Source organism: Glycine soja, chromosome 1 (genome assembly GCF_004193775.1).
Source record: "Glycine soja cultivar W05 chromosome 1, ASM419377v2, whole genome shotgun sequence".
NCBI lineage: Eukaryota > Viridiplantae > Streptophyta > Magnoliopsida > Fabales > Fabaceae > Glycine > Glycine soja.
In genome coordinates this window covers 47,418,128-47,432,552 of record NC_041002.1, presented here as the reverse complement: position 1 = coordinate 47,432,552, position 14,425 = coordinate 47,418,128, and the positions used below count along the sequence as shown (strand labels likewise).

Genomic DNA, 14,425 nt, shown 5'->3' with positions numbered 1-14,425 from the left:
AAACAAATGGATTTGGAAAACTAAGTTACACTCAGATGACACACTTGATCGCCTAAAAGCTCATTATGTTGCAAAGGGAATTAATTAAATTGAAGGCCTTGGTTTTCATGAAACCTTCTCCCCGTTGATCAAATACAGTACTGTTCAATTGGTTTTGTGGTTGGCCACTGTAAACAAATGGTGTCTAAGCAGCTCGATGTTAAAAATGCATTCTTACATGTGCCTCTGATGAACCTGGCTATGTCTCACAGCCACCTGGCTTTGAGGATTCAAATTTTCCTAATCATGTATGGAAATTAAAGAAGGCACTTTATGGCTTAGGCCAAGCTCCTCGAACATGGTTCAATGGCTTGAGCTTATATCTCACAGATATATCATGGCTTCTTACGCAACATTGTAGACCCTTCCTTATTTATGTATCGCCAACAAGACATCGTCATTGTGTTACAGTTATGTGTTGATGAGATCATTTCTACAAGTAACTCGGAGCCAAAACTCAATTCTTTCAAACAACTTCTCAGCTTTGAATTTGCCATCAAAGATCTTGGTCCCCTTCATTATTTTTTTGGGCATCAAAAAAATTTCATACAATCCACAAAATATAAACCGAATTAACAATTTTGATGACTTTTTCTTAATCAAACTAAGTATTTCTTGCAACACCAATGGTTGTTAAATGGGACACCAGTGATGTCTCAAGATTTTTCTGACCCTCATCTTTATCGTAGTATTGCTGGCTATGAAGCACCGACACCGACACCGACACCGGACACGACACGGACACGGACACGTGGACACCTGAAATGTTGAAAATGTAGGACACGGACACGGCTATATATATATATATATATATATATATATATATATATATATATATATATATATAATTCAATAAAATAAAATTACATAAAATTAAATATGAGCGATATGCATAAAAGATCTAAATTGAAAATCAAGATTTATATATTCATCATCATCTCAAAAGAACTTTTCCTACGATAATGAGTCACAAAAAATACTAAAAATTATAAAGCAAGATGATGAATTAGCAACTTCAAGTCTTCAAGAATTCTACAAACTAGCCATCATCATTGAAAAAGACACCCTCTAACTCTGGTTCATCTAAAGACAAACTAGCAATTTCAAGAATACCACAATCATCAAGTGACCCAAAATCATCTCCAGCTACATCCCACATTTTAGTTTCCTCTTGATGATATTGTGGAGTGTTCCTTGAGAGAAGTCGTAGGTTGCTATGAACAAATACTAAATCTTCAGCTCTATGTGGTGTCATCTTGTTTCTCTTTAAAGAATGGATAAATGAATATGTACTCCAATTCCTTTCACAACAAGAAGATGAACAAGGTTGCGCAAGTAGCTTAAGGGCAATCTTTTGAAGTATTGGAGCATTAATGCCATGAACTAGCCACCAAGCTTTTGGATCCATTTGACCTCTATCATTTAAAGAATCAAGATCATCAAAACCTTCTCTTCCATCCGAGAAGTTGGAAAACTCAATATTCACTTTCCTTCTTACATCCACATCAAGAAAGAACCTCTTGAAGCATTTTAATCTTTCACGAGTGAGTTCCATGTCTTGATGTGGAGGAACTCGATTAGAATCTTCACTTAACCATTCATGACTATAATATCTACAATTAAAAATAAATATATACATGATTAAAATTTATGTAATTCTAAAAAAAATGTAAGTAAAAAAGTATAGAGTCAATTACCTAGGATTTAAAGAATGAGCTAAACAATGGAGAGGAGTGCTACTCTTAGTCCAACGGTCAATTAATATGGATTGCACTACCTCATAAAAGGTTGATCCTTCACTCTCCTCCTTTCTCTCATATTGATATATGGCATTCTTCACCTTTTCAATCATTGAATCCCACATCTCATATACTAGATGGAGAGATGAAGCTTCTGTATCCGTTCTTCTAAGAACATCATAAATAGGGCTAGTGAAAGAAAGAATATAATCAACCTTATCCCACCATTTATCATCTAACAAAGTATCTTTCACAAATTTAGCCTTTGCAACATCATCTTCCTTATAAGAAGACCATTGGTCACTAATGACCATCTCTTGGAGTCCTTTCTTCAATTGCTTGAATCTCTTGAGCATTACAATAGTGGAGGCAAATCTTGTTGGAGCAATGGATAACAATTTCAATGAATTGAATGAATTGAAAATTGATAGTCTCATAGAGTGACTCATGACAAAGTTTTTCACAAACATTGCATCATCCGCAATTTGGGTGATCCAAGAACATTCTTCATAAGCAACATTATTTTTTTCTGTATTCTTGGCTGCACATATGTTCTTCAAAGCAAGATTTAATGTATGGACAACACATGGAGTCCAATAAATGGAAGGAAACTCAGCCTCAATTATTAAACCTGCTGCTTTACAAACGGCTGCATTATCCGTCACAATTTGCACAACATTTGAGTGTCCAACCTCCATAATTACCTCCCTCATATGTTTGGCAATGAAATCCTTGTCTTTGATCTCATTTGAACAATCAATGGCCTTTAAAAACATAGGTCCACTCTCTGTGACAACCATGAAATTAATAAGAGATCTTCTTTGCGGGTCACTCCATCCATCACTAACAATGCTCACACCCTTCTGGCTCCATGCATTTTTAATTGGTTGTAACAAATTCTCCACATGTCTTCTCTCGTTTTGAAGTAATGTTGTCCTTAATTTATTATAACCTGGAGGTTGGTAACCACTGATCTGATTGTTGGCAGCATAGGCAAATGCCTTCCTATAATGAGGATTTCTTGCTAAATGAAAAGGCAATCCCGAAGAGTAAAACATCCTCGCAATTTCATGATCAAGTGTCTCTCTAGCTTGCAAATTAAAGGCATTTTCTACAGATGATGTCTTTCTCTTTTTTGGATCAACACCAAGAGTGTTTGTATCCATTTGGTGTTGAGTAGAAACCGGAGGCAATGACACAGATTTTGTTTTTGACCTCTCCACCCTCAATGTAGCCTCATTGTCTATCTTCTTCAAATCTATAAGTTTGGCAACTGTTACCTTTTGACAAACTCTAACTCCTTTTCCTGTCATCTTCAACAAGTGTGCCCTCACTCTAGTGTAAGACCCATTAAAGGTAAAATCACAAATATTGCATTTTATCTCATAATTTCCACCACCAGCTACACTTTTTATCTTTGTAACATAGGTCCATAAAGGTTTGGTATCATCATCTTGTTCTTTAGCTTGACTAGGACTAGAAGCACTCATCTCTACAACAATTTAAAAAAATAAAAAATTAATGTAAATAATTTCTAAATAAAAAACAAACAACAAAAAGCAATTTGTAATCAATGTTGACCGGGAATGTGAAAATAAATACATTCCAAAAACATGTACATGACAAATACATAACAAATTTATCTCCAGCTTAACTAAAAAGAATAATAAAGATTTAGAAGTTCCTCGTGCTGCATAGTTCATGTATGGTTTGTTTGAAATTTGAAATAAGATGAATAAATAATTAAATAGTGAAGTTGACTATTTCACAGCAAAAAAAGTAAATGCATTTAGAAGCTCCTAGACGTTGGCATGTCATATTCTAATGAATAAGCCTTTGTAAAGTGGTATGTGTGTGTGAGAGAGAGAGAGAAAACAGCCTTTACAATAAAAAAACATAAATTACTATCAATTATTTTAACTTTTTATAAAATCATGATTCAGTATTAGATCTTTATACAATAACATATCTCTATGACAACTTTAATGATCTGTGTTTGATTATAAAAAATCAGATTGAAATATAAACTAACACGAATTTAAGTAAATATTTGACTATTTACTTTCACATTGAAAAATTAATTTTAAAATTTAACTTTAGAAAGAAATTCTAAGTTGAGCATCTTTACATAACTTTTGGATTTAACAAAAAAATTCATTTTCAATTTTACTATTAACTTATTTTTTAAATAAAAATATCCAAAACACATGTGCAAATTGCTTCAATACAACTTGTCTCACAGCATTAAAGCACAGGAACTTAATTACGCACAGTACCTTGCAGCCATCCACATATATAACCAAGAAAAAAACACACACTGCTCCACACGATTTGGAAAGCGAGAAAGCTGGCCATCACTAACTTTAATTAAAGCATTTTAAAAATATAATCCATTTTTTTAAATTAACCGTAGAAATATCGTCACTCTTTAAATCTCTGAGTCTTTAATTCAGAGAAGCTAAATTCAAAATAGAAATATCAAGAAAGCAACATGTGGGGATCAAAAGTAAAGAGACTACCAAAAAGCATCAGGCCTACGTGTTTTTTCAATGAAAAGTTGCTTTTTATAATAAAATAAAAGTAAATGCATTTAAAAGGGAAAAGTTTCTTTTACGTGCTATGTGTGTGTGAGAGAGAAAATAGCCTTTGCCTGCTATGTGTGTGAGTGAGAGAGAGAAAACAGCACGTGATGAAAAGTTGCTTTTTACTATAAAATTAAAAAAATGGAGAAACGTGTAATATCCAGCGGGTAATAGCCAAAGAGAAAGAGTGTGTAAATTTTTAAAGAGTAAAGTGGAAAACCAGAGGCATAAGAGGCATGGCAGCAAGAAAAGAAAAGAAGAGTTTGCGGGGAAGGAAAACCAGGCAGCAAGAAAAGAAAAGAAAAGCTTGCGGGGAAGGAAAGGAAAACCATGCAGCAAGAAAAGAAAAGAAAAGCTTGCGGGGAAGGAAAAGCAAAGGATAAATAAGAAGCAAAGCTTACCTGTGCGGGGAAGGAAACCAATGCGGCAATGGCGGCGCTTGCGGGAAGAAGAAGGAGAAGACACAGAACAACAGGTATTTTTTTTGTAAGCATTTTAAAATAAATAATAAAAAAACCTAAGGCTCTTAATGGGCCGTGACGCGCGTGTCTACATGGTGGGCCGCGTCCAACCAGAGGTGTCCTCCTATTCAACCGCGTCCGGTGACGGCGCCGGCGACGGACACCGCGTCGCACCGGAGTCGTACGCGCATGGGTGTCCGGTGCGAGTCCGACACGGGACACGCCGGTGATGAGCCGCGTCCGTGCTTCATAGATTGCTGGTGCCTTGCAATATTTCACCTTCACTCGACCAGATCTTACTCTGTGAGCTATCTTTGTCAATTTATGCATTCACCATCCACTGATCACTTTAAGTTGATGAAATGGGTCTTGCAGTATGTTAAGGGTGCAACTCAACTTAGGATGTGAATTCTGTCATCTGGCTCTACAAACTTATATCCCTTTGTTGACGCAAATTAGGTTGGATGCCAAGAAACTCAAAGAACAACTACAAGTTATTACACATTTTTGGGCAAAAATTGCATCTCTTGGTCGGTTAAGAAGCAACCCACTATTGTTCGTTCAAGTGTCGAGGAAGAGTACAAAGCCATGGCTTACGCCACAGCTGAATTCACATGGTTATCATATCTCCTTCGTGATCTTGGTGTTCCTCTATATGATACTCCAACGTTGTTCTGGGACAATATCAGTGCTTTACATTTGACAGTTAATCCAATGCTTCATTCTAGAACCAAACATGCTCAACTGGATTATCACTTTGTGCGAAAGGTTTCCCAAGGAACGTTGGTCACTTGTTATGTCTCTTCCCGCTTGCAGCTTGCTGATGTGTTCACCAAACCGTTGTCTTGTGCACCTTTTATCACACTACGGACAAAACTTGGACTCTGCATGCCCACGCCAAGTTTGAGGGGGTGAAAACGTAACAGAATAACAGATAATTTTGTTATTTTGTAGGTTGCATAAAATAAGATAATTAGTTGCATCTTTTCAATTTATCTTTCAGTTTGAATTCATTTTATCATTTTATCTGTTGAATTCTTTGTAATTGCCTTATTTTATATAATAACATCTCTGGTCTAACATCTCTGCCTCATTTTACCATAAACCTTTTTACCAAAGAGTCACTCAAGTTTTAAAAGCAATTTAGTCAATTACAAAAATGTGATAATTGATTATCTTGACACAAAGATTTCCTTCTCCAAAAATAAGCATTGAAATCTATTACGATGTTGTGGTGATCAACTATCCATTACCTTATGCAAAACATGAATTTCTTCAACAACTTATCAATTAAGCAACTTAAGAAACATATTTGATTATCACCTAAAATATAAAAGATAATAAAATTAATCTAAACACACATGCCTAGTTCTAAAAACATCCAATACAATGTCACACCTATGAAAATGTGTTCAGCATGTAAAATGATAAAAACCAAAATTTAAAACCTATGTCTTGAATGGTCTTCAATCAACCGTGTCAGGCAGTGTTGTCAAAAGAACACCAACTTCACCAAAACACACACACACACTTGTGAATGAACAAGAGGTGCATGAGTCTAAGGCATTTTTAAACAATATCTTTTTACTAGATGGCATGCATAAAGGGCAAGTTAGTTCTTAATTCTCACATATGTATTCCTACCATGTTTCTAATGTCACAACTCCAAAGCTATATGGCAGACTCAACATTTCTCAGTCAATTTTGCATCAAGGAAACTAAATAAGAAATTAATTGTATTAATAACATTTAAAGCTATTCACCCTTTATATTTACTAAGTGCTTGCCAATCCTTTTTTTTTTCTTGGACTAGGTATATTCACAATTAACTTTAATAGCTATATGCAAATTTGTGAGAAGATATTTTTTTTCATTAGCTTGATGTAAAGATAAATATTATAAGGGGAATTGAATTGTGATTTTAGAAATTTTAAAACCTTTTTCTTGAACAACAACATTATTGTATGATGATAAAACATGTAAATTAGATATCAGATTTTTACAAATGAATTCCGTCGATAGACCTAGATTTTGTAAAACAAACACAGTTTTTTAAAACAAAAATCAAATTCAAATCTTGGGTCAGTTTAAAGCATAGAAGAGAAAACCAGTAAAGATCAGACACAAAGAGTTATATTGGTTTGTCTCAACCACGGAGACTGCATTCAATTGTTGGCAAACTACCAAGTTTCACTACCTTCAACAACTTACAAGTATTAATCATTGTCAAATCTGGCTCTACAGCTCAAGTTCTACACCAAGCTTGTTACAATCAATATTTTTTGTTCGATCAAACCACTGCTAACTCTAATGCAAATCAAAAGATTTGTTGTTTGCATATTGACTAACACTCGATCATCTTAAAGATGGATATACAATCTTAGCACTTAGTATTTTCTCTCAAGGTGTTCAACGTATTTTGAGAGTTTTACAAACATTTATAGGAATATACAGATAACTTTTTACATAAAGAATTTGAATGAGCATGTAGGTTCGTGCTCTATGTCTTCAAAGCTTCTGGTATATATAACTTTTCTTCAACAAGTGTTTGTTGTCTTTAAATGGATAGATTTCTTCACTTGAGTTTGCGTCTAAAGATTGTGGTCGTTGGAGCATTTAATGCTTACATTAAATGCACACACCTTTTCATGTTAGAAAATCACTCTCTTTAGCTATCAGGTTGAGCACCACAGTAAAAAAATCTCTTCCTTTCGTGTGAGAGCAAGTTTGTCCAACAAAAGGCTTCTTTTGATAGTGATTGACAATTTTCAAAACTTGAGCTTTAATTATTCTTCATATATAGTATATGACAGATCCTAAGAGAATATCTATGCAAAACAAATCTTAGACACAAAATATTAAATGAAGTCTTATATGTTATCCTTTACTGTTGTATCAAATCATGACTTCAGAGTCTACTATCGTTTGAAACATCAGAAACAAACTCGCGAAGCATATTCTGATATCACATAAAACACAACTTTTAACCTTTGTATTCTTTTGCATCTAATCAAAATAATTAAGTGTCCTAATTCATTTTTAAGATACAAATATATTTTGACTTAACACTTAATTTACTCAAACTTTGGTAAACTATACAAGATTTTTTCCCTTAATTATAGGTTTTTATCTTTGGCACCTAAGTATTCAAATAAATGAAAAACTCGGATCCAAGAGGGGGAAAAAATCATAAAGAAGCATTTTGTTTTATTTAGAATACCCACATCTTCAACAAAAATGGAAGAAGAAAACAACTTTTGAAAAATCAAACATCAAATTGCTCCCGGAGACTCGTATGTATTTTGACTTTTTAAGATTTATATTAAATTATTTTTAACTCTTTATGATTTTAGCATTTCCTAATTTTATTATATAAAAAAATTGTTTCAGTATAATTTATCATGCAAGTATTCTTTATTATTTTTTCATTTTCCTAAAATTATTTTAGTTTCATGTTACAATTCACACTATTACAATATTATTTTATTAATTTTTATTTCTGAAATAACTTCTGTTGCCATTTTGTTATCTTACAATTTTTATAGGATTCTTTGTAACATTATAATGTTATTAATACTTTTCATAAAAGCATTTTATCAGAACTTTATATTTGATAATATTTTAAATCTCATTTTTTTTATATTTTATAACTGTTTTGTGTTCATTTCTGTTTTACAACTATTTATGATTTTTATAAATTTATAATGCAATTATTTTGACCTTTTCATAACAATAAATTAATTTAATGAAACATCATATTTATGATAATATATACAACACTATTTCTATGTATTTACGATAAAATAATGTAATCATGTTTTATAAATATCATTTTGTTTCGTGCTTTTTTCACTTTGTTCTTTTATGTTTTAAATTTTTTTGAACTTTATGTTTTTAAAGTTATCATTTTAGTCTTTCTTGTGAGATTTAGGATTAAAATAGGTCTCTTTAAAAACATAAAAGATAAATTTAAAAATTTTAAAACAAAAAACCAAAGTGAAAAAAAAATGAAAACAGTATTGATTATTTATAACAAATGTCTCAATTTTTGCATTTAGGTCAAAATATCATTTTGATCCTTTGACTTTTTTGATCTATTATTTTTCTTTAATCTTCTATTTTTAAAATTTCTAATTTCATCTTTTATGTTTTTAAAGAGACTCAAGAATTAAAATGTGTCTCTTTTTAAAAACATAAAGGATATGAAATCAAAAATTTTAAAATATAAAAGAATAAAATGAGAAAAAATAAAAATGTAAAAAATAAAAATGATATTTTAGTCTCTATGGTATATAACTATTATTTTATCATTATTTCTCAAATTTATGAAGAAAAAAATATGTTAGTATTTTATGTTTAAAACTATTATAATATCCACTTAATGTTTTTAAATTTATACATTAATATTTTATTTACTTAAATAATAATACAATTATAATAAAAATTATTTTAATTTTTTAATCAAAAACATTATATTTTTAGGAATACTTGTCACACTCTCAAACACTCTCTTATATCTCTAGTGAGTATTCAGCGGAGTCGAGATATGACTGGTTGGTTAGTAGAGACACTATTGGAACTACAACTACCTATAGTTGTGCGTGGCACAGCTCTCTTCCTGAGAATGTCAAATTCTTTATTTGGCAACTAGGGCATAATGCTTTCCTTACCAGGAACTTCTTATGTCGGAGGCATGCAATCCATGATGATACTTGTCCGAGATGTGGTGTAATGTCTGAGGATGTAGGCCATATTCTGTCGCAATGTGGTTGGAATTTTACATGCACACGACAATTATTAAAAACTGCCTTAGAATGTTATATGCAAAAATGTTTACAACGGTTAAAGCCCGTCGTAATTGGGGAAAAAAATATAAGCTTGTGTTCGAATAGCACTCAGCTTCCACCTTGCATTGAAGCCCTTCATCATTACAATTTCAACCCTAGCTTAGTCATTTGAAACTTGGAGGTCGTACAACTTGAACCCTAGCCCCTCTTTGTTGCAAATCGAACCCTAGCCCCTATTCTTTGTTCTTCCATTCAACCCGATGACTTAGACGACTCTTCCCAGCTCGCAGTTAATTTGAATCAAGGAGTGGCACTTCGTGAAGATCAGGGCTTTGTCCACGGTACGTTGGTCACTTACTTACTTACTTAGGTTAAGCTTGGTGTAGTGTTGAAGACATGTCACGAGTACGATTTAAGCTTGGTTTAGTGCTGATGTATGATAATGGTCGTTGCAGGGAAGATGCTGGTAATCAACAAGTTCATTGTGACCAACCGGTGCTACATTGTTGACTTGGCTGCAAAAGGGTCAGTGGCTATTTTCTTACTTTTGTCTGCTTGATGCATAGTGAAGGTTTGGATTGTTTGAAACATATGTAATAAAAATATCAATATTTAAAAACATGAAACTAGGGTTTGAATTGAAAGAAAAAAGGAATGTACAAGCTTGGATTAGATGTAGCAAATTAGGGAAATTTGTTGTTAGCATAGTGTAGAAGTAGACATTGGAACAACCTAAATAAGTTTCTATCAAACTTTCCTCAATAGCAAATTATTCTCCTCTTTGGTATGTTGTGTTTGTGTTAGGTGCTGATTGGTTTCCTTTTGCTTATTGATTCATTGTTAAATTACTGGTTATTAGGTAACGTTTTGGATTATGTAATGAAGGTGTGAATAATGACTCCTCTATACAAAGAATTCAATACTATAAGAATTTTAATTGTTTAACATATAACTATCATTACAATTAATAAAGTAAAGTACACAGAGAAATGTCATGAAGTAGCATGGAAGGTCAAAAGAAGCTCTAGAATTACTGGTTTTGTTTAATCTGCATGTGGTAATTGCATCCAAAGATAGGATGGTGCTAAGGTTGATTGGGTTCATGTAGCCTTTAGAACCTAACATAATTTCCTCTAGAATAAGCCTATTGTCCTTTTCAGATAGATGGAATGCATCCCAAAAGTTACACTGTTGTCTGTTTGAGCAAAGGTTTGGCAGTGGTGTGCATAGCCCAAGTCCATTGTAAGGCTGGACAGTGGTACCATTTCCAAAGTTTCCTTCATCCCTTTGTCAAATTATAGGTCAAGTGGCCTCTTAGGAGAGTGTATATTAAACCAAAATTAATTATCAACTCAAGAAATGATAACATGTTTTAAGAAAGCATCCCAATTTTTCTCAGCACTTTGACTTCCCTAACTGCATTTGCATGCTCTATCCTAAGCCTATCTCTCTGTTCCCTGAAACTTATCAAGAGGTCAACAGCTAATATGATTGGAGATATATCTTTCAAGGATTAGTCTTTATGTGTGGTTATGGGAGTCCAATCGATTCATAACGAGTGTCTTCAGAAATCTATCAGTAGCCTCGATGGTAATTGTTATCCAAGGATACAGAAAACGGTCATTTTAAATGTTGTATGTTTTCCTTTTCTTACAGGCAAACACAAGTGTGAATCTAACATAGACAGCATAGACCAATTAAAAGTTGGTTAAAATAGCCTTGCTTAATGGTATAGGAGTACAAAATTTGATTGAAAACCTTTGTTTTATTCCTTCTTAATGGTATATGTAGCCAATTGTTTATGTTCTTTGTCATGTGTTTTACAATTAGAGAGCTTCGACCTTAACTCATTGGAGTTTTTACAGTCTTTGTGTTTTTTTTTGGAAAGACTACATGTTTCCGTATTTTTCTTCTCAACCAAATCTTAAATTGTTTTTGATAATTTCTTTTAAATACTATCCTTGTGATTGAGTTAAAATTTTCTTTTATAAATTCAACCAAATCTTATCTTTTTGTTGTGCATAAAACAAGTTTTGTCCCAGGAATATTTTAGTTGTATCCAAAAACTTACTACTTAATATCTTTTTTCGTTTTTGAAAAAATCTAAATAAAATAAAAAATATTCAGAAACTGAGTTATGTATGTATGTAAAATAGAAGGCAAAATTTCTCATGTAATAAAATACAACTTGGTGCTAAAATATCTTCTACTCTAGCATCCTAAGCTGCTGTTTTCAGCACCTCTAGCACTCTCAGATTCTGTCCAGCTTTCAGCACCTCTGGCAGTAGTGCTATTTAGTATTTCAGTCCCATCTTCATTGTGGTTTTGACTGTGGTTCTAAATTCTAGTTAGCATCAAACCAGCTGGAGAATGAGTAGTCTTTATTGTCTTGTTTCTGGTTAATTTGTGCAAAGCCTCCATTAGAGCAGCATCCCTTGGTTCAATCCATGTTGTCTCCTTGGCCCAAAATTTGTTTTCCCTCTCCATACTGTGAGTAACATTTACTTGGGAAAATGCTCATTTTTATCACAAGTTCATAACACCTGAATGTAATATGAGAATCTAAATATAAATGCAAAACAAAATGGATGTACACATTATATTCAATAAAAGAAATGGTCATTTGTATTATATCATATATCAGTTAAAGGATACAATAAAAGAATATGTATATAAACGCATAAGAAAAAGAAAAGAAAAGATACAATCAAAGAACTGATGAGCACTATTGGTAACTATAGAACTTAAAAACATCACAAACTGCTAGGACAACTCTGTAAAATGGTACCCGTTTTTTTTTTTTGCTCAGCAAAAATAGATATTATATATATTGAAAAGTACCAGTGGTACTAAGGTTACATTTGTAGATATATTTGTGCAATTGGTTGCGGTTATATAACAGAACCACTTACAACAAGCAAATAATTGTTACATAGATTCTGAATCCTCTCCAACCTATTTACTAAACACTTCCTTTAGGTTGGAAGACCATTGATTAAAATGTGTTGCAAAGTCTCTCTCCATATTTCTAATCCACATCCAGAGTACTAGGAGTGCATCATTAAGCAGTTTACTTCCATCAAACGTGTCGATTTGGAATATTATTCTGTTTCTGTGCTTCCAAGTTGTCCAAGTCATAGCAATCCACCAGGATCTCCATCTTGTGAGTTGTTTTCCCCCTGTAAAATCAGCCATGTGCTACAGGTAGTGGTCCCTAGGATTTTGAGGTGGTACTGTTGCTACTCCAACCCAAGATAAAGACTCCCACCATATGGGTAGGATCTTTTTACAACTAAAAAATAAATGAGCAGCCTCCTCCTCTACATCTCCACAAAATGGGCACTGTACCTCATTTATCACAACCTGCCGCCTTCTAAGATTCATCCTAGTTGGAAGTCTGTCCCTAATTAGCCTCCAAGCAAAAATCAGTGATTTACTTGGTATTTTGAGCTTCCAAATGTCCACAAAGTCCAAATTCTGATTAGCTTCCATTTGTGCTTCCCATATCAAGTCATATCCGCTTTTTGTTGAGTAGTATCCACTTTGATCATGCTTCCAGCTCCATTTATCCTCCTTATTTGGCTGAATCTGCTGCTGTGATAATTCTCCGAGGAAATTATCCGCCATTTGTATTTCATTATCAAAAAAAGCCCTCCTCCAAGTTAGCTTCCACTCCCATCCGCCATTGGTGTTGTTCCCCATATTCATGATGATTTGTTTCTGTTGATCAGAGATTCGGTACAGCCTTGGATATTTGTCCATTAATGGTATAGCATTATGAGTCCAAGGGTCCTCCCAAAATCTGAACTTCTCCCCACCCCCACCTTCCATTTTCTTTCCTTATTGACTTCCTGGTTCTACTGTTACTGCTGACTTGATAGCAGGTCCCTCCACCAAATAGAATTTTGGCTTCCTCTAATGCCTTCCTCCAATGCCCTCCAGCCTCCATATTTTGATATGAGTATTTTTGCCCAAAGTTCCTCTTGTTTGTGAAATAGGTCCCAGCACCATTTGGCCAGCAAAGCTGAGTTAAAGGTCTTAAGATCTTTAATGCCGAGACCCCCTTTATCCTTTGGTTGGCATACTTCCTTCCAGCTAACCCATGCAATTTTCCTCTGCTCCATACCTCCTCCCCATAAGAATTGTCTCTGAATTGCTTCAAGTCTGGCTGATATTCTTGAAGGTACCCTGAAAAAGGAGAAAAAAATAAATAGGAATAGCAGTTAGGGTTGCATTTATGAGTGTCACTCTCCCCCTAATGGATATGTGTCTGTGCTTCCAAGTGGCTAGTTTTCTCTCATATTTTCTAACTATAGGATCCCAAAGCTCACTACGCCTTGGATTATCCCCAATGGGGATACCCAAATAAAGGAAAGGAAAGGACAATATTCTACAATTCAGATATCGTGCCGCCTCAACCTGCCACTGCTCAGATTTCCCTATCACCCCAAAGCTGCTCTTAGCAAAATTTATCTTTAGCCCAGATACAAGCTCAAAGCTTCTCAGAATGGACTTAATTGTCTTCACATTCTGCATTGTGGCATCACCAAAAAATATGGTGTCCTCTGCATACTGTAGTATATTAATTGGTATGGTGTTCTTTCCCACAAGGAGGCTACTGAAAAGGCTCTTATCCAATGCTTCTCTCATAAGACCTGTTAGACCTTCGGCAACAATACTAAATAAGAGAGGCGCTAGTGGGTCACCTTGCCTTAGGCCTCTGTGAGGTATGAATTCATTTGTGGGGCTACCATTAACCAGAACAGAAACCGAGGCTGAGTGAAGACATCCCTCTATCCAACTGATCCACTTAGTAT

The 14,425-nt window shown here is 33.9% G+C and overlaps 2 protein-coding genes across 2 annotated transcripts; both read right to left on the bottom strand.

Annotated features, from left to right (window-relative positions):
- Positions 1-1,732: 1,732 nt before the first annotated feature.
- Positions 1,733-3,268, bottom strand: LOC114388515. Its single transcript, XM_028349073.1, has one exon. The coding sequence runs from the start codon at positions 3,266-3,268 to the stop codon at positions 1,733-1,735; it is 1,536 nt and encodes a 511-aa protein (XP_028204874.1).
- Positions 3,269-12,806: 9,538 nt separating this feature from the next.
- Positions 12,807-13,370, bottom strand: LOC114388430. The gene has a single exon (XM_028348958.1). The coding sequence runs from the start codon at positions 13,368-13,370 to the stop codon at positions 12,807-12,809; it is 564 nt and encodes a 187-aa protein (XP_028204759.1).
- Positions 13,371-14,425: the final 1,055 nt, after the last annotated feature.